Source organism: Ruditapes philippinarum, unplaced genomic scaffold, assembly GCF_026571515.1.
Source record: "Ruditapes philippinarum isolate M1 unplaced genomic scaffold, ASM2657151v2 ctg465_1_1_1_1, whole genome shotgun sequence".
NCBI lineage: Eukaryota > Metazoa > Mollusca > Bivalvia > Venerida > Veneridae > Ruditapes > Ruditapes philippinarum.
In genome coordinates, this window is record NW_026867068.1 from 223,226 (window position 1) to 248,130 (window position 24,905).

The 24,905-nt window shown below is 34.3% G+C and overlaps 1 protein-coding gene across 3 annotated transcripts in view; it reads left to right on the plus strand.

Annotated features, from left to right (window-relative positions):
• Positions 1-3,563: 3,563 nt before the first annotated feature.
• LOC132734731 (lim and transglutaminase domain protein ltd-1-like) overlaps positions 3,564-24,905 on the plus strand; it is a 28,437-nt gene continuing 7,095 nt past the window's right edge. The window contains exons 1-10 of one of the 3 annotated variants that reach the window (XM_060721575.1): positions 3,564-4,073; positions 12,042-12,182; positions 17,454-17,651; positions 18,574-18,803; positions 20,582-20,775; positions 21,472-22,308; positions 22,708-22,827; positions 23,253-23,410; positions 24,117-24,239; positions 24,665-24,850. In XM_060721575.1, coding sequence (XP_060577558.1) covers positions 4,041-4,073; positions 12,042-12,182; positions 17,454-17,651; positions 18,574-18,803; positions 20,582-20,775; positions 21,472-22,308; positions 22,708-22,827; positions 23,253-23,410; positions 24,117-24,239; positions 24,665-24,850 — 2,220 coding nt within the window. In that variant the 5' untranslated portion in view covers positions 3,564-4,040. Of the gene's footprint in view, positions 4,074-12,041; positions 12,183-15,765; positions 15,802-17,453; positions 17,652-18,573; positions 18,804-20,581; positions 20,776-21,471; positions 22,309-22,707; positions 22,828-23,252; positions 23,411-24,116; positions 24,240-24,664; positions 24,851-24,905 lie in introns of all 3 variants that reach the window. The other 2 variants (XM_060721576.1, XM_060721577.1) reach the window with 2 other exon arrangements.

Below are 24,905 nucleotides of genomic sequence, written 5' to 3' on the forward strand. Positions count from 1 at the left end.
ACTGACTTTAAAATGATAACATAAATATTTGATTACATTCTTACATTTCTTATAATAATCATTAAGAATTTGCATAGTTTATAAAATGCAGGCGAATCTTTCATTGTAAAAAGTTGTTCTAATTTATACATATTAGGACGTCTATAAAAATATGGTTTTTATAAATTGTCTTCTTTCATTAGAAAATCTATTACATTCGAAAAGATAATGAAACTCATCACCGATTATATTTCTACAAAAAATGCACATTCTTTCATTGACAGGTATATTTGACCAATTTCCAGTTTCAACTGGTAATCTATGGTTTCTTGTTTGAATTTGACATAATTAAAGATCATTGCATTTTGGGATAATTAACTGTTTAACTTGATTTTGAGAAAATTTAGTTAGATGGTAAAATAGAAAAAGGGGGAAATAATACACTATAAAAATGGGTCAAAGACAGAAATGGCCAGGTTGCGTTTGTATACCAAATATCACGAGGCTTGGAAAATTTCCTACCATTGACCATTTATGTCGAAAATTTAACTTAGTCGGCAAACAGGAAGTGGATGAGCCACTGACCTGAAATCGAACATGGGACCATGGTTTGTGGCTGTATACCGAATATCTAAAGGCTGTGATTAGTAGTTGCTGAGAAAACTGTTACGAAATTGTTTTACCCGCCCGCCCGACATTCATCTGTACAACCCGGCTAAAGATCTATCGCTTATAAATTAACATTCCTTTTAATACCAGAATTAATACCTTCCGTCAAACCCGCATCCTATTTATAAATTGTCGGTTTAAGGGTCACAACATCCAAATGAGATACAATTCATTTATGTTCCTCAGCTTTGTGCTTATATATGATATCTTTGAAACTAAGGGAGACAATAGATCGTGTCATAGTTTACATCAAAACAGATGATTTACCGTTCGTAGCACAAAGTTGAATTTAAGTTAAAAACCGCAATCCCCTGGATTCCTGCTAATTTTCATGAACATTTTGAAACTGCATTTTAAGTAAAATATTTTTAGGTAAAAAATATTGTGAACAATGAAAATAATTGACACGTTGCAAAACGGAACTTCAACACACGTATGACAAGCGTATTAATGGCGATTTTTGTGCTTCGTCGATATATATTTAAAAAAAAATAACATATATATTACATTATGATTTTTGATATTCGATGTACCTGAGACATTTGCCAAACTACTTACTATTTTAAACTTAAATCAGTAAATTAAAATGGGAAGGAGACCTTTTTTATGAAGTTACGCCGAATTCGTGAAACATGCAACGAAGCAACTATGGTTACCTCATAAAAAGCAGAATATTATTTTACCTGATTCCGTGTAGTATTATACGACACTAGAAGTTTGTCAAATGTCTATATGGTATACAGATAATGAAGAAATTAAAGTTTTAAATGCGTTAATGAACTTATGAATTTCGACTTCAAAACGGTAGTCAGTCGTAGTTCTCACGAATACATTAAAAGTAAACATATATTCCTAGAAAAAATAGAAATGCTGGTTAAAGTATAATGTCATAGAAACGTAAGCGTTTATTCGTTTATTTTATAAACTTGATTAAGGGTAAAATATTTTGGCAGGTTTACTTGCCATGTTTCTCGTTTTGGCCAAATGGTTGCACGATTCGGCGTTACTTTTGTGTTAAGCTACAGCCTCGTTTACATCCCTGCAGAGCCCCGGTAGACGTCCGGGTATCAGGGAACAACCGGAGTACATCCGTAACTCTGCCGGAAACGTCCGGGATGATAAGGAACATCCGGCATTCGACCCGGATGGAATAAAATATTTAACATACACCGGGGTGATCCAGGAAGTATAGTTTTGTCGGCTTCATCCTTAGCTCTGCCGAGAACGACCGGGGTTGAACCGGGGAATTACCGTAGCTCTGCCGGCACAAACCGGGGATGATCCGAGGTATGATAGAGCCGGTAGAGCTACGGCAGAGCCCCGGTGAATGCCTGCAGAGCCCAGGAGGATGCAGACAGAGCCCCGTAGGATGACGATGGAGCTACGGTTGATCCTGGTAGAGCCCCGGTAAATCTCGGCTCATTTCAAAAGAATCACGACAATTTGCGATGATTGCACTTGTTTGTATTAAAACCCTTTCCATTTCCCTTCTATCCGGTCTTGCGTGAGGACTTTTCAGAAAATCAACATGAATTACTATTCTGGAACAATAGATATTATATTAAATAAAAATTATGTATCAATTTAATCATTTTCGCGCGTTTTCAATCCAGCGGGATTCTGCCGGGGCTCTGTCTGGATCGTCCTGGGCTCTTCCGGCGTCATCCGGGTACGACCGAGGAAGCACCGGCATGAACCGTAACTTCACCTGGGCTCTGCCTGGATGGTCTGGAGCGCATCCTGGGTGGTTAGTTGGGAATCACCGTAGTGCTCCCGGGATAAGTGTGACCTCAACAATAATTTCACCCCGGATCGTCTCGGATCATCACAGTAACTTTCCGTGGTGGTCCTGGCCTGCCAGGAAGTAAGTGGAGACGATGCTTGTCAGCGAGAGTGTATATAGTCATTGATAACATAGCGTGCGCATTAACGCTTCTTATGCTATAGGATATAAGCGCCTCGCTCATGGATAGGGGTGTGATGATGTACAGGATTTGGAACAACGAGCACTCGCTATCTCGTCTATAGCACCTGCTGCTATGTAATGGTTGCTATGAATTGAATGACTAGAAGCTTCTTCTAGCGTATACATGTACAAGTGCTGACGCTCCAGCTCGCACGCTTTAAAGTGATTATGGCGCTACGTTCTTTTTCCACTGTCAAGTTAAGCGCCGAATAATCATATATATCAAAAGATTGACTATCAATGTTATATTTACCAATAATTGATTAACTAACATTAAAGATACAATATTTAAAGTACACAAAATATAAAAAGACTGCCCAAGTCTATATAAATTGAATATTACAGATAAATTCTGAAGGATATTTATAGACGCATGTAGGTTACTGGGGGTTATTGATTATTCAGATGATGTAAATAAAACATTGAAAACGAATTCGACAAAATGAAAAGTTATTGAACAGTCAACGATAACTCATGGATGGGCATAATGTCACTTTATCAGCTGTTTACACGATCAATCGAATAATGTGCAGTTAAATGAGCCGTGTCATGACACAACCAACATAATGATTTTACGACCAGCATGGGTCCAGACCAGCCTGCGCATCCGCGTAGTCTGATCAGGATCCATGCTGTTCCCTTACCAACTCTATTAAGTAGAGGAACTGATAGCGAACAGCATGGATCCTGATCAGACTGCGCGGATGCGCAGGTGGTCTGGATCCATGCTGCTCGCGCCAATTACTATGTTGGTTTTGTCGTGGCGCGGCTCAAATCATTTTCATACACTGCAGCAAGGTTTACAAACTGCCCCTTTCTTTTTATATTTTCTTTATTTTCGACCGATTATTTTCTTGCAAGTCTAGCAAACGGTTTACTTAAACGGAGTACTTAAACATTAAGTTTAGAAGGAGGTTTAACATTGTTTAGCGGTTCGTATCAACAACAGATATGGAATGTAAAACAATCGTGACAAATTTTACAAAAGCTATATTGTTCTACTTTAACCCTGAACGCGTATTATTTCAAAAAAGTTATTGTTAATCATACAAGAAATAGATTTGTCAGTGATCGATTTTTTTACCGGCGCGTTACATAGCAAATTTATTATTAGGGATTGTTTACGGTGCATGTTTGGACGTTTATATTAAATTCAAATCATTGATTTAAATCAAATATCGTTTCCAAAAAGTCGGATATTGTGGGTATATACTATTTTTAGATTTATTTGAAGGAACGAAACGGATGCTTGTTTTGTTCGGATAGAATTTTTCAATATGATTTGTTTGTACATGGTGAATTTGTACGTTACGGAAAAGGAAGTTAAAATGTTTTATTGACACGGGGCGCATTGAATAAAAGATAAAAGACTGGAGATTACAATAGCGGGTTGTGGATTTAATTTAGATAACAAATAGTGGTAAGAATGGGTAGTGGATCTTCAAAACCTCCACCTTCGGTAAGTGTAGTTAATTACGTGGATTTATTTTATACCATAATGATACTATTTATTATTTGATGTGACATAATCTTCATATAATATGTGTATTCATTATGAAATAGTATATTGACATTAATGATCATAATGACTGTCCAACACGTGTTTTGTGACTCCACTATATTACAGTGTGTGTTAACCATAAATATAATTATGAAGGCTTCTGGATGTTAAAATTTTAAATGTGTGTTTGTTAGTATTGTATATATATAAATATTTTGTAATATTAATTGAAATTTAACATAATATATATGGTTTGGTAAATAAATTCTTCTTTTATTTGATAAAAATGATTGAATTCGTATTTAGTTTTGTTCTGTTAACAAGTGATTCTGTATTCATTATATGATTTACTATTAAACTTAAATGACAAATTAGGAGTTATACCCGGAAAACTGAGAAATACAATTAATTGAATTTTTATAAATATTGAAACTCGGCGTTATTGGTTGCTATGTCTACATACACATAATTTACATGAGCTTTGCTCTAGAAGATTTATGTAATGTAATGAACACCAGTAAACTGTTCGTCGGCAAAATATTTAAGATACATTTTATCTTTTTTCTAAAACAAAAAGCTAGTCTATTTATCTCATACCAGTGCCGCTTTTACGACTCCGTAAAATCGGTATTACACTGCCATGCTGTTAAGCATGCTACGACGTGACGTTATATACGTTATGCAAAATACTGTAGCGTTAAGTGAAGCCTGGGAATCAGAGCGTTTTGATAAAAATATTATTTTCTTATATAAAATAGTCTTTTTGGTATATGCTAAATAGAATAAGTTTATTATTAGATTTATTAAACCCGTTAAACAAAATGGTATTAGGTAGGAGACAGGCTAGCATTATATAATTTTATACAATCCGTTCAATACATTCATAATGGAACCTACACTCATGTATTATCCTCTACATATTTCGATTGACATCATGTCGTCAGAAATGAAATAATTTGTTGAAATGTTTATAAAAGTGTTTGAACAAATAAATTTGAAGTTTTCTTTTCCCACTTTATTATAACATTAATACAGAAATCTAAATGTATTTTAATCTCGTATTAACACAGATAAGGGTATTAATAATCGCCGCTAATAATATGAAATCAAACGATACTTGGATTAATAATGTAATGACCACTATGGTGAGAGTGAATTACAACAAAGTTATGACAAAATATTCTCTCAATATTGATACGGCCGGTTTATGTGTTATAACAATATTTTAACATAATTACAGGCAAGCATGTATGTTTATTTTGTTATCTGTAAGATTTTAAGATGGTGAACAATATTTACAAATAACTTTTAAGACCATTTTAAAGATGAAATAAAACTCTACATGCATTTCTGGATCATCATTTCATCATGATATTGACGTCAAGGCAAACAAGTGATTTTAAAACGTTGCGAAAAGTCGCTAGATGGCATATTAGTATCCATGTTACTATAAATAGTAACAAAATATAGGGTATTTCAATGCCATTATGGCAAGATTAAGGCCATGATCATTTGTGGCGCCCTTGCACTATTTTCCATTGTAGGCGAGTGAATGGGCGCACGCACAAAATAACGTAACCAACTCTCAGTGCCTTTCAATATGGTTGCTGTCGTTTAATGAACTGTAACGCATAATTTTAAGCTTAGATAACATAATCGATCGCAAACAACAAAGCTAAAAATTGAAGATTTATAGGCTTAAAGAGACTCCACTGAGGTTTAAAAGCCTCAAGACATAACATTTAATTTTCTTACATAAATGAGCTGGGGCACTTTAAACAGAAATATATGCAAAGATAGTTTAGAAATATATGTTGAAATACATTGAAAATCGTATTTTTTATGCTTTTCTTAGCCCGATTTGAGTGAAAAGCGTTTAACCGCTTTTCATTTTGGGTCATTTTTTTACAATTTAAAATATTACTCTGAAAAACGAAGTGCACGAATGATCTGAAATTTTGCACAAAGATTAGTGGTCTAAGCCTACATCGAATGGTAAATTTATCTGGAAATATTATTTTCAGTCCCATCATGTCAAAAAAACTCAGTGAAGTCCCTTTAAGAAAGAAAATCAATAGCTGTACCCAACTCAGAAATATCGAAAATAACTTCAGATTGATTGATGGTAGACAAAAAAAATGATGATGATGCGACAGATTAACCGACGGGAATATTCGTGAGGTTTTAACCAACTTATTGCATCAAGAAAGAAGAATTTACAGTAATAAGCTGTTGCGACTCTTATATTCGGATATGTTGCGATATTTGCCGGCAAGTCCGACATAATGTAACATTCATACATTTAAACGATGCCACGCAGTATGTGAAGATAAATCAAATGTTGTCTTGAGTGTACAGTGTAATATATATTTGCCAATTTAATTTGATGTTTACTGATCACTTGTTTTTCCTTAACATATTCTGCCATTTTCATTTGCATGCGATTTAATGTATTATATTTTCATAATTGATGCTGAAGTCAAAATAAATATTCTGTTCTATTCTGTTCTGTTCAACATAGCATTCATGCCGTACAAGATTTGTTTGTTTGTTTTGAGCTTATATTATTCCGTTTAACACTTTCTTCTTTTCCGCTCGTTATATCTCAAAAAAAAAAAATTAATATAATTCGCAAAAATAATTAGTATAATTTGCAAAAAGTAATTAGTATAATATGGTCTTAACAGCAGGTAGACAATTTAGAAATGTCTATAATTGAATAAAAAAAAGACAATGGCTAGAAATTTGGAAAAAGTCCATGTTTCCGGATTCAGTTCTGCAGTGTATTATATGGCTATTGAAATTGATTGTTCTATATTGCTGGTATTTGGTTTAAAATGATTATATCTCTATATGTTAGCACGGCTCCTTACACCCATAAAAAGATAGAGGGTCAATACGAACGCTTTATTATCTTTAAACAAGAAAAAATTGATCTGTTTAATCGTGTGGTTGCATGCACAGTTTCTTTTATCAATTTAACGAGTAGTATTTCAAACTTTGTTGAAGTTTAATATCGTTACACAATGTGCAATAACAGATAATTTGACTGGTGAAGTATTTTTAAAATAATGTCTGACATTGTCCCAAATAAACAAATCATTACAATGGGTATGAGGTCGCTTTGAGATGGAAGTTTTATTGTTTGAAACTTTGTTTTTCTTGTTGATTTATTTTTGGTCACTCGTTCACGTGTTAATGTTTTTTTATTATGAGTTGTTTTACAATATCGGCGATTAACGTCCCTGGTTTAATAGCTACTTATCTTGCATTGAGAAATATGTTTAAATTGAAAGAAAAATATTGATTGAAAAAATCACGCCGTTTGATCTTCAAAACATTTTAAAGCCATTTAGAGAAATGGCTAAAATTTGGGGGGGGGGGGGGAAATGAATGCAAAAGGATGGAGAAATCTTTTAAAATCGAGTTATTATAAATCAAGATCGAGGCCCGACTGTTGGACAAGTACTATTAATATAGAAAGTGTTCATGAAGAAATAAACTAATTAAAACAGGCAGTACTGCTATCCTCTTATATTCACCGGTATTGTGGAATCCTGTTATTGTATTTATGCTTCATTGGTTTTCAGTTTCCTTATTTCGCCAGATCGACTGTTATTTCCATTACATTAAATTTGTGTCCATTCAGACTTTAAGGGGTTGTTTCGCTATGGAAGTATAACCAATCATGGCCTGACTGCGTCAATTGGCTCGACGCTGGTGGCAGACCTTACCACTTTTGGTTCCGGCAGGGTACGGGCTAACCTTTAATATTGAAAGTTATTGAACGTTTGAGAAATGAACTGAAATACAATGTAGTTTAATGCAGTAACGGGATCGTTTCGCGTCAATTGTTTTTTCATCGAGAGTAAATTTTAATCACGAATTATAACAATGTGGAGATCAAAATAGTTATTGATTTTAATGAGATTAGATTTTAAAGGAAAGAAAAATTAGACAAAGGGAAATGAACAAGGAAATTATGTTGGCCCTTACTTTAAAGGTGTAAGCTTAAGTGTTACGACTGTGGCATTCGCATATTGCACTGTGTCATATAAGGTAGGCGAAGTTGTTGCCAGACCGCATAGCTCAATCGGTTAAGATGCGAGACTTGTAATCTTGACATTGAGGTCTGTCTTAAATGTGAAGATCTTCATTGTTTAGTGTACATTTTGTGACAGTTTGTGACCAATCAAATACATGAGATCTGAGTTTAAGCTTGGAAAATTTCTTTATATACCTTTGGAGTCTGTTTACTATTATATACCCTTGAATAGGTATAATGTCACTTTTTCTGTTGGACTTAATATAACAGGAATGATTTATTAGATTTTTTTAGCAATACAAATATCGCAACTTGTAGTTATTGTTACTTTGGTAAAAGTCTGACAAAGGCAATTTTCCAACAGAAATTGAATTTTGTGAATTGTAAGGTAACGAGTATTTACCTTTGGAAAAAAAATGAAGCTTGTTTGTGTTAATTTAAATAGTTTCAATAAGATCATACATTATGGGTCCTCTAAATTATGTGGCGAGCTCACTCAATAATTATAGCATATAATAATAGCAATATAATACCCGTACATTGGCGTAAATCATTTTCTTTTCTTTTTAAACTTGATATCAAATTTCATAAAGAATAACATATTTACGTGACTGAAGTCAATTGTTTATTATAAAGAGTAAACATAAAAGGTGTATTGTACTTTTGAACGACGAAAATATATATTACCTAAAAGATTATTTTTTTTTATTGAAAGTTAAATTTCTACTTTATATTCATGTATACTGTATAATATATAGAATTCAATGAAACTAAATGTGACATTAGAAATTGAAAGCAGTTCTGTAAATGAAAGTATTAGACCGACTCGTTTTATAATTAATGTATGTTTAGCTGTGGACATAATAAACAATTTAATATCTCACAAAAACACGATAATCACATGTTGTTGAGTGAGCTATGTAGGTGCACATTTGTCTCGGAGCACATTTGTCTCGGAGCACATTTGTCTCACGAGATGTGACCGATGTGGTCGTAAACATTCATATTTGCGAAAAATGGGAAATGAGACAGATGTGTTCGACACACAATAGAAAGAACACTTGAAGCACATTTGTCTCACATTCTTTCATAAAATTCTAAAAAGGTAATAATTATCCGCGTCCGTCTCCTGGCGACCAGTCATTGTTCTGTGTTGTCTGTGTTTATAATATCGTTTCTATGTCACTCCCGGTCAATCAAAAACTTCCTACCTCTGCATAGGAGTCCCATATTAACTTAAAGAATATCTCTGTTCTGCGTGTCACAATGAAAATTTCTACCAGTGCAGTATCCAGAACCCAAACACATTGCATGCAGCGAGATTTTTATCGTTATTAATTGTGACACTTTTCTTTCCGATGCTCAAAGTTTTATAGATGATTTAGGAATTATTCTAAGCAACAAGAAGGTAGTATTTACGGTGGCATAAAAGGGACTTCGGATTTTCTTATTTATTATGTGCGCACGCGAAAGCTTTTACGAGGCCACTCGATACTTTTACTTGCGAACGCGATAGCTATTACGTTCGAAAGGAATAGTGATTGCGTGCCCCTGCGATAACTATTACGTGCGCACGCGGATAGGTATTCTGCATCTGGACCCTGGACAATCTTCTTCGCATGAATAGTTCGACGCTCCGAGTGAGTGTCAAACCTACAGCGGTTAGGGGCAAGTAGTTTTTTGAAATCACCCGGTCACGGAGACCCCTAAATGATCTAAGGAAGAAAATGAGATCACCATCCGACACGTATTTATTTTCATCAGAACCATATAAAAATATCGCCATTATCAGAGAAGTGATGCTTTCAGAACCGCCATTGAAAAGCACTTACAACGTGCATGAGTTCCTAAAAGAATCCGGTATCGGACCTCGCAGAATCGGGCGAGACGCAACATTCCGACGAGACCAGAAGCGAGGCACGATACTGTAACACGAGATCTCGCAAATGTCGAAGTATCCCGTACCACGAAATTTCACGGCTCGCTTCATGTTTTGCCGGAATGCCGCTTTTGTTGTCTCTCGCGCATCGCTTCGTGCATGTGATTCTTAAATGCCTGACTATGATAAAGGAACGGAGCCATCTGGGCTTGTCGCCCAATGGCGGACAGGTTATTGACACTTTTTCACGCACTGCATGGCTATAGACGACCACAAAAGCTATTTTCTGTTTAAATTTCATCATGGAAAGTGTTTTTGACATTTGGGTTGAAAAATGCGAGTAAAGGTTGTACTTTGATTATGTGAATTTCAGTCTTAGTAATGGGTGGTTCTTCTTTCACGTCACAGCACTGTAATTCTTAAGTGATTTTACAGTAACAAATTATGACGTTAGAAATTTTTCTTTCATCATTTTATATCAGTTTTTATCATAACTCTTAAAAATGAGATAAGGATTTGTTTTATATAGAATATAAAGGGAATACTATTTAGTCGTATATTGCCTCTTTCGCGCGCCGCCGAACGATATGCGAAGCGGAGACGCGAGATTCAGGCGAGATGCGAACGAGTCGCGATATTGTATCGTTCAAATATCGCCCCGATTAAAGTAAATAAAGTAAAAATAATTGCATTCTATAGTCTAAGTTTCATGCTTACGCACGTTCACGGCGACTTTACAGCTATTACCCCTTGTCATCGGGCTACTGGTATCTATCTATCAATCTCCCTGGGGAGTCTTTTAACTCCGCTTAGTGCAGCCGACACTTTGGGCGCAACGGATTTATACCACCCTCACAGGTACCCGTTTACCCTGGGTGAAGTGAAGCCAATCGCAGGTAAATTTCTTGCTCAAGGAAATTAGCAGTGCCCCTAGTGGGGTTCGAACCCGGGACCTCTCGATCCTTAAGCGCGCGTCCTACCACTGGACTACTGCTCCTACCGATTACGGTGATCCGTAACATTTTTGTCTCCCTGAAACCGATATGCACGATGGTACAATGGTGATTTCAAGCGCGAAGGTACGATGATAGAATAGCGACGGCATGAATGATGAAAACAATGATGGCACGATGCTTAAATTATTTATGATGCGATGACACGATGTTGAAAATAATTTCGCGTTTTCAACATAATGCCATTGCAGTTTCATCATCGTACCATCGCATTTTCAGCCATCGTACTACCACGATTTTCACCATCGTACAATGCGTTGTTTCAAGTTTGTATCATCGTGTGTTCATCATGCGTACCATCGCGTTTTCATCATCATGCCAATTGTGTCTATCTCGTTTTTACCATTGTACATCGTGAACGGGATTCCGTATGTTTCAGTGTTTGCCTTCAGGTTTAGCCAATCAAATTTCTTGAATTAGGAGATATTATAATTGATAGTTCACTGTAGGTTTAAGATTCATAAAAAATAAACATTTGCCAAACCTATTGTTGATTACATTTGACAGTATAGGTAAAACGGGCGAAACCTCGAAAAAATCTGCATGAAGACAAATGTGCTTTCTTGTCCCTTAAAAATCATGAGACAAATGTGGCTTTCTGGTCGGAGCACATTTGTCACACAAATGAGTTTTTTGGGGTAGACATTTGAGGTTCCATTTGTCTCAGTCAGTGAGTGATTGATTGAATGAATGAATGAATGAATGAAAAATAAATAAATAAATTAATTAATAAATTAATAATTAATAAATTAATAAATTAATAAATTAATAAATAACTTAGTATTCAATAAATGAAACTTTTTCGCATTTCAAAGTTAAGCAATTAGATTTGGATAAAAAAGTGATATACTCGTATTTACGGTAAATTTCCTTTTGTTTGATAAAACTGCTTTTTTTGTAAATTTAAGAAGCACATTCATCTATTTCATACCAGATGGTTGCCTTTCAATCATATTTCTATAAACATATACTTTCTTATCAATAAAAAGGACGACGCTAATACGAAAACAGACGTTAACGTCTACGACGTTGTTGGAAATTCTAATGGGACAAAGTCAAACAACACAAGGCCAAGCAGCAAAACGAGACCCAAAAGCAAAACAAGGCCTAAGTCAAGTAAAGGAAGACCGGTGAATCTCTGCACGATTTTGTTATTTGACATTGCACGAGTTTCTGGTGGAGGATTTGATATTGGCTTTTTTAAGTATCATTAGAATATTAAAACTGTTCATCTTGTGTTTATTCCAAAACACGGAATGTAAGGCAAACTCGAAAGATAACTGATGAAATTATAAAAACATAATAACAGTAATTACTTTCTTATTGGTCGAAGTATCAAAATAATCGTGCAATGAACCGCAAAGAACGCCAAAACTTAAACAAATGCTGGGGCATGAAATGTTCAAAAATATAATGGATTTATTAAAGAATAAGAACAAACACTTTCACTATCACTATTTTTGATGTGCACGTTTTACAGAGTTATACAAAAACAACATAGGGAATCAAAGTAGTGTAACTTATGCACTGTTCTGTTCTCTTTGTCATTAAGACGGTAAAACGTTTTTTTTAGAATCGGATGCATACCAAGTTAAACACATTCACATTTACCTGAACCAAGATTTCAGATTTCTAAGAAAACTAGTGTCCATTATTTTCAACTTTATCAATTGTTTTTTTTATTCATCTGGCCTCTTTACATTATTTGTTCTTCCATTTTATGCAATCGGCCAGGAAAGGCAAAACAGCTGAACAAATTTGGTTCACGCCGAGAAAGTATTTATGCATAGTAAATTTTAGGCATAGAAGCTTAGTCACTAATACAGACTGGCCATCTATAAAATGTAAATATAGATCATACAGAACATAAAATTGGACTGAATCTTTTTTCACTGGACCGGTTTATTGCTCGTTGAACCTCCATTTTCACTGATCTGATTAATGTAGACCCAGTTCTTTTTTACTTGAATTAATTTCTTTCTTATTGGACCGATTCTTTCGTCACTAGGATGTCCCTTTCTCAATGGACTGATTCTTTTGTACTGAACTAGTTTCTTTCTCATTGACCTGGATCTTTTCTTGCCGAACTTGTTCATTTTCCAATGAACTGCTTTTTTGTTGGACTTCATCCATTCTCATTGGACGTGTTCGTTTTGTTACAGGCTGTTTCGTTTGTGACTGAAATGCTCCGTGTCACTGCACTGGTTCCGTTCTCACAGGACTGGTTCCTTTGTCACTAGACTAGTTCGTTTGTCATTGGACTAGTCCTGTCTGACTGGACTGGTTCCTTTCCAAATGAACTGGTTTGCTTGTCATGTACCTGGTTCTGTTGTGTTTTTTATTTGCTCGATTTCTACCTTTCTCTCTTGACGAATTCTATAATTTCTGTAATAGCTGTTTCTCTTTAGACTTGTTCTGTTCTGTCGTCACCATCTGCAGCTATTAATCGGCTCATAATCATTGGACTTGATACTTTAATTTACTCCTTGACCTTGTTTCATTTTAACTGGCCTGGATCCTCAAAAGAACTCCACTGAGGTTTATAAGCCTAAAACATAAAATTTCAATTCCTCACATAGATCAACTGGGGAACTTAAAACAGAGATATAATTAAAATAAAACTAAGACATATACCCAGAAATGCGTTGAAAATCGTATGTTTGTGGTATTCTCAGTCCGATTTGACTGAAAAGCGTTGCAACGCTTTTCAACTTTGGGTCATTTTTCACAATTGAAATAATTATTCTGGAAAAACAGAAGGAGTTAATGATCTGAAATTTTGCAAACAGTCAGGTTGTTGGTATAGACCCACATCAAATGAAGTAATAATCGCGAAAAATTATTTCCAGTCCCGACATGTCAAAAAACGTCAGTGGAGTCCCTTATAACACCAAGCTGTCCTTTTTTCATATTGCTATTACTCTTTTTTCAGTGAACTTGATCCTTTCTCACTGAACTTGTTCCGTACTAGATATCATTAAACGATAAGACTGTTTTTTCATGAGTATTTCTTTTGAAATGCTTAGTCATTGTTTTTGATTATTTGTTCGATCATTTCTTGCTTCACACCAAATTTAGCTTATTATGTCATCATTGTCGCGTTTTAGGTATTTCTGATTCATGTAGAGAACAACGTGGTTGTATTAAAAAAATCTTTCTAAAAGAGGTCAATCCAGAACAGTATAACACTGGTTTGGCATTTAACTTGTAAACGCATTCATTTCAAGTAATTGTCCTTAAAAGTAATAAAAACTAGATTAAAGGTACACTATATTTGGCAGTCTATACTTAGATTAAAGAGGTATGATGTTTTAACACCTGTTTATCTCTTTGATTTATTGGCTATCACTGTGTCTTATAGGTAATATATAAACTATGTTTTTGGCATTGTTGGTGTATTAATATTTAAAGAAAAGCTAGCCATTTCTTGACACATTAATCGTTAGATTTAACAATATTTGAGCCGCGTCACGACAAAACCAACGTAATGCGTTTGCGATCAACATGGATCCGCGCAGTCTGAACAGGATCCATGCTGTTCACTTACAAACCCTATTCCAATAGAGAAACTGATAGCGAACTGCATGGATCCTGATCAGACTGCGCGGATGTTGGTCGCAAACACATTACGTTGGTCTTGTCGTGACGCGGCTCATTTAAAGTTTATAATGGTTTTGTATATATATAATCGTCTCATCATTCCCATCAATGCTCACAGTTCGAAGCCATACAATATAAAATCTTATTGTGAATATCACGATTCATTCCAGCAGGAAAAATTTATCTTGTCTATTGTTCGAATGTTAGTATGCTGGTGAAATGTCTTCAAAAGATATCCGCTTTAGCTGCCCATCACCATTATCATTACATCAATGTATTGTATATTGTTACTCTTCACTTTTTTGTGTAATGTTAATCTGGGAGTTATTTTTACTGTAAAGGCAATTGTTCCACGCGACTAAGAAATTTATACTGTTACAGGGTAACAGCACTTTTCAACAGTATATAGATTTGGTGATGAGATGTGTGTCCTAAAACATAGTATTATAGATTACATAATTGCTCGGGTTAATACAAAAAATAACACATGGGTATGTAAGTAACGGTCACAATATCATCCTTTATCATAAAAATACAATATTTTCCTCATGATATTTTTACTGTTAACCACAAACCCATGTGTTATTTATACATTGTTTAACTCTTCAAAGTATAAGATAACGCCATTGAAAAAAGAACTTGTGACTTGAACTATGGAAATGAAAAAAAAATGATTCACACAAATATATATTATTAGTTATAAATAAGATAAATATGAGGGAAAATGAATGGGTAGACCTTAAAATCAGATTCTGGCCATTTTCCAACAAATCAGCACAGTTTTGTCAATGTATCTCACCAAGAAAACATGTAATTTAAACAACATTTGATATTCTGTCCATAGACGGCGTATAGTGTTCATTTATTAAGGTCGTCTTACTGTAATGCTTTCCAGTTAAAAGATTTCTAACATCGGCAAACATCGTAATAAATCGGTCATTTCCGGAACGTTATTTTTCACAATCATCGGTATTCAATAATTTTTTAACCCTTTGTAACCGGAATTGAGATTGTAAGTAATGCAATGCCCTTAGATTTTGAAAAAATAAAGTTTCGGAATATTAGAATTTTTGGCGGGAAAGCGTTAAAGTAAGACTACCTTAAATATTTTAGCAAAGCCCTCCCAGCATTGAACAGGACACGATTCCGGTAATAAATATTTTATTCGTACTCACTGAACCACTTACCTAGTAGTAGTCATCCTTCAATTTGTTCTAAAATCTAGCATCTACATGTATCTTTAGTACGATATTTATATTTGACTCTGTCTATTTAAATTGGATACAGTGCAATTTGAAAAAAAAAATGTTTCTTTGTATACTATTTTGTCATAAAATAACTAAAGTATATTAATAGAATGCAATCATTCTTGTATATTTTTGTTTGAGCTAATCGTGAAAATAATTAATCGATATTTTTAATTTGTATATTTATTTATTTGTTTATATATTTTTATAACGTTTCTGGAATTACTAACACGTCTAATTCGCACACACAGGGTTATTGTTTAGATGTTGAATAAATAGTTATCCTGTTTAGTATTTAACAAACCATCTCAACACTTTTGTTATAACTAGAGGTGTAATATTTGAAACATTTAAATTAGCCTTAAATACTTTTAGCGAATTCTTTTATGTCGCATTACTATGTACATCACACGATGTACATTTTGCAGCAATACTACGTACATGATATATGTACATAATGCTGCAATACTACGTATATGATATATGTACATAATGCTGCAATACTACGTACATTATATATGTACATAATGCTGCAACACTACGTATATGATATATGTACATAATGCTGCAACACTACGTATATGATATATGTACATAATGCTGCAATACTACGTACATGATATATGTACATAATGCTGCAACACTACGTATATGATATATGTACATCATGCTGCAATACTGCATACATGGTATATAATTATGCTGCAATACTTCGTACATCATATATCATCATGCTTCAATACTACGTATATTATGCTGCAATACTGCGTACATGACACATGTACATAATGCTGCAATACTACGTATATGATATCTGATTATGCTGCAATACTACGTACATTATGCTGCAATGCTGCATACATGATATACAATGTATATACATTATACAGCAATACTACGTATATGATATATGTACATTATGCAGCAATACTACGAACATTATACGTGATAAAAACGATATTGAACATACTACTTTCTTATGTTACAATAGTTTAATAGTTTTGTAACTGTAGTATTTACTACTTTCTTCCAAATGCATTCTGTTTAAATTTTGTATTCACATCAACTTTTTTCATTGGGTTTTTTCTTTTTCACTTGGATCTTGGTACTTTTATATTTCCTTTAGAATTAACAACATAATATTTATATGGATATCTCTGTTTTTATCCTTTTTTCAACATAATTATTATGAACAACTATTTCAAAGTAAATTAGTGCGTAAAAAAGAGGAAACATAAAATGTAAATCGAAATTTTATCATATACTGGTAAATTATAAATGTTGTGGGTTATACATGTAACATTCCTAAATCTTTACATTTGTTTGATTACAACTTGGTTTCTTTAAAATTATAGAAATTCGCTGCTTTAAGTTTATTATCAGTTTAACATGAACATAAAATTTAAACGTTGTAGTCATACAGAGTCATAAATAAATTCATATTGAATTTTCATTTCAGGTGTGATGTTATAATGTCCGGTTTTAAGCCATAACATTTTTGTTTAGTTTATTTTTGTTTTATTTTAATTATTATATTTACGACACTTTATTTAGGACCAGCCAGATTCCTGGGATTTACTAACTTACTTGCCACCCTACGGTGAACATTATGAGTATTCGCACACACATTTCCTGTACTCAAATGACATTGTACGTCTCGAGGATATCCCGCCACCTCACACTGCACCGACGAGAAAACACGAGATCTTTGATCCAGACGATTATGTGCACGTGGATGAGAGGACAGACGCGGTATGTAATAATCTATTACTTCGTAATGTGTAGTAATGTGGTAACACGTGGCCTAGTTATAACTTAACTGAGTGACTCACTTTATTTTATCTTTAATTTTTCATTCTTCGCTTTGGTAATACAGTACGTTTATTTGACAATATTATTCAACGATAGCATTAACAAAATGCAATTTAATGTAAAAACAATACGAGTTTTTTTATACTTCATACTTCAAATGAATCAAAGCGAGCGCGATGACAATCTAAAGATTAATTTGTTGAAGTTTCGAGCAATTTGAAACACCTAAACCTCACGCTGAGTGTATAAATATGTGAACATCGATTACATGATATCATGGTAACAATTTATAATCATGCCAGGTTGTTAACAATTTAAAGAATAAAAAACAGAAGTAAACAAAAACGTTTGAAATCACCATGTTGTAGCGGTTACTACCTTCTTGTCACCATCATCAATAAACACATCAACTTTTTATGGATTTGTTTCACTGTTAAACTTGTTACATAAATGATTGAATTAAAACTCCACGTGGTCTTCGAAAAATTTCCCCTATTATAAAGTAATCTATATCCATATTGTATTTGTTTTTATGCGTTTGTATGTCACGTAAGTGTTTTATCACTTTAATTTTAGAATGTACGCATTACAATACCATTTCAGTAGGATTACGAACGACCTGTAGGACCATTTCAACTTCATGAATTCCCGATTTCAACTTCACAAAGTTTTAATGTTCCCAACGCTCTTTCGTAGGATCTAGTCTTTTTTATATTCAATTCAGCTGACGACGCGCACAACAGAACTGTTCTGTGTCGGTCTTTGAGTATCATATTTTTACCAATATTTCGAAGTCAAATATAAAGATAACCGTTATAGCATAATTGAAAAATAATTTATTCTCTATCTCATATATGTACAGGTCAAAGATCAAGCTCTAGAAAAGCCACTTTCAGAACTCATCCGGTTATTGACTGGCGACTACGACGATGACCTCTCTAAGGTTCGAGCCCTTTACCGCTGGTTCACATCTCAGCCAGTCGAGACGTCCGACTACAAGAAGAATGCCAAACAGAACACCGCCATGTTTCAGCTATGGAACTTGAAACATAAGAGGAATACCTATGCTGGATTCTTCAGTTTACTATGCTGGTAAGAGGCGTCTTTGAAATCAGAGAAATAACAAGTTGATACTTATATATTTTACATGAAGGCTTCCTGTGTACAACTAATGAATAAATCTCAAATTTTGAGCATATGTGTGCTCAGTTTATAAGGCGTTAAAAACGTGTTACTAAAATATATTATTGTCGTTAATATTTATAAAGTAAGTAAGAAAGTATTCATATCTTTAAATAAAGGTTTAGACTGAAAGATCTTTGTTAAGAATCATTCTGCTTACTGGCTAAACACGAAACTGTTTGTTAACCTATATGCATGTACTTAAATAACGTCTTTATCTTTATTGTAATATAACTGTAAAGAACAATTAAAGTTACTCTCTACAGAATAATTTATTGCGAGAAATTTCCAATTTTTTATCAAACAAGAAAAAAAGAGAATATAAAAAAAGAAAATAGCATTTATCTTCGTACCCCACCGACGATTCCACCTTAATGCCCTTCTTATGTCTCTATAGAAAATAAATCTCAAACACTTAAACGTCGTTTTGTATATATGAGCCGTGTCACGACAAAACCAACATAATGGGTTTGCGACCAGCATGGATCCAGACCAGCCTTCCCATCCGCACAGTCTGATCAGGGTCCATGCTGTTTGCTAGCAGTTTCTCTACTTGTTATAGGGTTTGTAAACGAACAGCATGAATCCTGATTAGCCTGCGCATCCGCGCAGTCTGATCAGGATCTACGCTGGTCGCAAACCCATTATGTTGGTTTTGTCGTGACGCGGCTCATATATACCATAGACATGTCAGAGATTACGTCTACCAAAAATTCAAAGTCCTGTCATATTTTATAACTTTTTTTCACAAAGTAAAGAAATCCACTTTTAATACAAGTTGAGAACTGAAGATTAAAATTAAGAAACTATGCCAAGACAGATTAGTCATATTAAAAGAAAGTTGGTATCCTTTTGAATTGATAACATTTATGATTTCACCAATGCATTATTTAATCCAGATTCATGCTATTTCTCTTTTTATTGCAAACGTCACTTTAAATTATCAAAATGTGTCAAAGTATGCAAATATCCCTTATTTCATTAGTCACGCAGTAACAAGATATGTATAGTGATATATGTAAATACTGCAAAATCAGTAAATTATCGCACACAACATGTAAATTTATATATTGGCCGCGTCACGACAAAACCAACTTAATGCGTTTGCGGCCAGCATGGATTCATACCAGCATGCGCATCCGCGCAGTCTGATCAGGATCCATGCTGTCCGCTGTCAGTTAATCCACATGTAATAGAGTAGATAAGCGAACATCATGGATCCTGATCAGACTGCGCGGATGTGCAGGCTGGTCTGGATCCATGCTGGTCGCAAACCCATTATGTTGGTTTTGTCGTAACGCGGCTCAATTATGATTCTCAAAAAAAGATAACACAAAGCTTTGTACCCCTGTGATGAAGTCACATTAATGCACAATATTTTAAATTATTTGTAAACTTTTCTTAGATCATCAGCAGGATGGTTTGTATTATATGTCAATTGAAGCCTTGTGATAAACGTTAAATTATGTTATACAGAACATTTGCCGTAGGGGTTTAAGACCTTCATAAATAATTAAGAATTAAATTTATTTAAATGATACCATTTAACTACATTACCTTGACGTAGTTATATTTACATATTGTTCTCGCAAAATAAATAAAACGATGTGTAGAAGTTGGCAAATACTTGTGTAGATCCAAGTTGAGACTTTGTATGCTTAAATAACCTTATTTCTCTCATTATTTAGGTATGCCGACTTACCATGTGCCATAGTACGGGGATACCTGAAAGGGTCTACGTATGAAGTTGGTCAGAAAATAAATAAAGATGTCCATCGTGGTGAATGGAACGCTGTCCTCATCGACGGAAACTGGCGTTTAGTCAATGCATTCTGGGGCGCATGCGTATTGTCTGGTGATGAAGATGAAGATGCTAAGCAAAGTAATTCAGTCTGCGAATTTGGTTACCATCTATTAAATTGCCATTATGCAGCGAATTCCATGCATAACAAGTTAAAAGTCATAACAACCTAGTTAGCTCCTGGAACTAACTTGTATAAAAAAGAAACCTTCTCGCGACAAGGAAGAGTTTTAACTCGGAATCTCTAGTTATGAAACCATAACTACTAAGTGTTCCCGTCCCTTAACCATTTAACTATTTAACTATTGTTTACGTCAAATGAAATTCCAGTATTATGTAAAGATTTTACAATACGATAATATTACGTCAATAACAATTGTCAAAAGCAAATATGTTATATTGACTTTACAGATTGATTTTCACTTTCTGTTAACATTTAACACTTGAATTGATTTATTTATACATGATTTAATCAATTAATGTTTCAACAATTTTAGTCATCATATGCCAGTCTCGAATTCTTTATGATTACTTTGCTGCATATATATTTTATTTCTTTTTCGAACCAGACAGAAAACATTTTTTACAATTTAAATGTTTTTAAATAGCATTTACCTTGTTTGAAGTGAATTGTCAGATTTCGCCCATCCGCTTCAAGTTTATAAAGAGCAAGAAATTTTATAAAGTAACACATTCAAGCATCTATGTTATTTATTATATTGCCACCACGTATTATAAAATAATAATGGTATAATAATTTTCGCGTTCCCTTTTCAGATTATTTCTACACATGTGATGAAAACTTTTTCTTGACTGACCCCCAGCAGTTGATATACACCCATTTTCCTGAAGAACCCATGTGGCAACTACTAGATTCAAAGAAAACAATAAAAGAATTTGAAACCATGGTTTTCTTAAAGGACAGATTCTTTAATTTAGAAATGCGAGTTTTATCCCATCCCGAGTGCAACGCTGAAGCGAAAGACGGCGAGATAGATATTCTGTTTGGTCTACACCCTGAAAAATCAGCCAACCACACTTTTCTGTGTATTCCTACACATTTCATCGAAAACGCAAAGCAAATCCGAACAAAGCCGGTTGAATTGCCTCAAAAGAACGTGCAGCTTGACTTCATCAACCGTCCAAATGAGAATGTATTATCTATAAAAGTCAGGTTCCCAAAAACTGGTGTATACAAACTTGAAATTGTTGGTAAAGACATAACTGTTAATCAACCGGATTATGATTTTGATTGGGTAGCTATTTATAAAGTGACTGTTAATAGTATTCCAGAACGCCAAACTTTCTTCCCAGTAGTGGAGGCAGCCGGATGGGGACCAGGAAAAATCCTGGGAGAGTTCGGTCTTCAGGCTTTAAGCCATCCAAACGGCACGATAAAGACCGAACCTGGGCCACTGGAAGTTAAATTTAAAATCATAGACCATGATAAGTTCAAGAAAGCAAACATAATGTACCAGATGCTGCCTCTAGGGGCGGAAGATGATGTAATGACGGAGTCACACCCATTCCAACAAAATGGAGATATCCTCGAGGCAGCATTCAATGTGAACGAAGGAGAATTCAAAATGAAAATTAGTCACGTGTTTGGAGAAGGTTAGTATACATAAACAAAGTCCATGGTCCTCATTGAATGTTTAAATCAATAACAGAAGATGATTTAATTTAAAGTAAACCCGAACAATTTATCTGTAAAACACGAAAAGAACATAATTTCAAGAAATATCTGTGTTGAAACATAGCCAAGCTATACATATTTGAAATTGATAAAGAAAAATTACTTAATGGCAGATCAGAGTTATAATTATCATCTGAATTATATACCAGCATTCATATGTGCGCATCAATTTTTCTATTAGATCTACTATAACATTATTTCATAAAATCCTACAACTTCAAACCGTGTTTGACACCAAACAAGTCAATACAATATACGTGAACATAAATTGTTAAAGTGAAAACAACATAGTATTTTTATCACTGATATAATTTTAGGCCACGAACGGAACATTTGCAACTACCATATCATAAGTGCCCTTCCACCAGCCCCTAAACCGGTGGTTAGAGACCGAACTCCTACTCCGGAAGTTGACGAAGAGGGAGAACTCAGAGAAAGTATGTATTAGTAAATAATGACATCGTGTGATGTAGTAAAGTAATACGCATTACACGTGCAGAGATTAACGATGAAACTCTTTAAATATGATTTCTTGGCCATCAAGTGTGTGTATTATTTTTCTTTGACAAAAGAAAATCATGGCCTTTGCTATGTTCCTACCTATTCGGGTCATTCAAAATTACATATTTATCTCGACAACAACAACAACAACAACAAAAACGTTTGAGGACTGTAGGCTTCGCATAAATTAAATGTGAATTAAACTCAACTTGAAACTCAAACAGTACTCATTTGAAATAGAAAGGACTAATCTTGAACACACTCTTGAATAACATTTTTTAAAAAATATACATGTCTTTATGTGTTTTATCAATAGATTATCTTTCATGTAAAACCTTTGTCTCTCTGTTTTACTTACCAGAATTATCGAAGGCTATAGAATCACGGAATCTTGAGGAGCTGGAACGGACGGTGGACCTAGTGGAGAGTAAGGGCTATGCCCCCAAACTCGGACCTGAACTTAGAGAAGCCAGAGATCTTATTGCAAGATTAAAACGTCTACAAAAACTCATACACGAGGTAGAGTAGTGTTATAATATGCATAGTTGTTTGTTTAATTCATTTTCAACAATAATTTCCCCCTTTTTAATGCATATAAAAATTAAATCGATTTCACTTTACATGCTTTGATAACTTGCAAAAAAACTAAATAAAGAATAAATTTCTTATTTTCTTTTTCTTTAGAAAAAAATTAAAGAATTAAAAGAATCTGTTTCAGTCAAACGTATGAAATAGAGAAAAGAATTAAATATGTTCGTAGTCGAAGTATTGAAATATATGTGGCGCGTCACGACAAAACCAACATAATGGGTTTGCGACCAGCATGGATCCAGACCCGCCTGCGCCTCCGCGCAGTCTGATCAGGATCCATGCTGTTCGCTATCAGTTTCTCTACTTGATATATAGAGTATGTAAGCGAACAGCATTGATCCTGATCAGACTGTGCGGATGCGCAGGCTGGTCTGGATCCATGCTGGTCGCAAACTCACTATGTTGGTTTTGTCGTGACACGGCTCATATGTGCATATATCAGTGATTTGACAATATTATTATCAGCATTCAATAATGATGTACATGTATTTTGTAACATTGTTATTCTTCTTTTGTTAATCAGGTTACTATAGATCTCGACGAACTTATGTTGCAGTACTTTAGATTTGTGTACAAATGCATATATGTGCATCTTCTATATAATTACCTATACTTATTATTTATTCAAATCCAGGTTATGACGTTGAACCAGAGAACAATTGCCGAGATAAAATCTTACGCTCATCCGACAGTAGAGGTTCATACAGTGATGAGAGCCACGCTCATGTTGCTAGGCAACACGGAAGAAGAAACAAAGGTATCCAAATATCTCAAAGTCAAGCAATTGTACCCGTACATTAAGAATTCTGGTCCTACATTACGTTTGCCAGTTATACAAACGGTCTTTAATACATGAAGCTTATTTATCAACAATTCATGGAAAAAAACGAACGCAAAAGAACTAACAAACGAAGGAACGTGTGAGCGAATGAATGAATGAATGAATGAAGGAATGAGAGAACGAACGAATGGACGGACGAACGACGAACGAACGAACAAATGAATGTATAAATGAGATTTTTAAAGCAAAAACTGAGTGAAATATAAATGACTTATTTATCGTGCGACTTTTTATTTTTATATTGGGAAGGTAAACAACTCTTACCTTTATATATGTATGACAAAAATTGTCTCCCTTACCTTTAACGAAATCGTAATACCCTTATTACTCCATTTATGTAGGATTGGAAAAATGTGCAGGCCCTGATAGGTAAAACTGGGAAAGTCTCGTTGAAGAGGAGAATCCAGGAAATTGACCTAAACAAACTAAAGGCGGACACGGTAAACAGAACAAAGGCTTTGCTAAAAGATATCCGAATGGAAGATATAGTAATAGTGAGCGCCGGTGCTGCGACCTTCTACTCATGGGTAAGAAAGTGTACTCTTGATAAGCCAATATATTACATAACCATAAGTTTAGCTT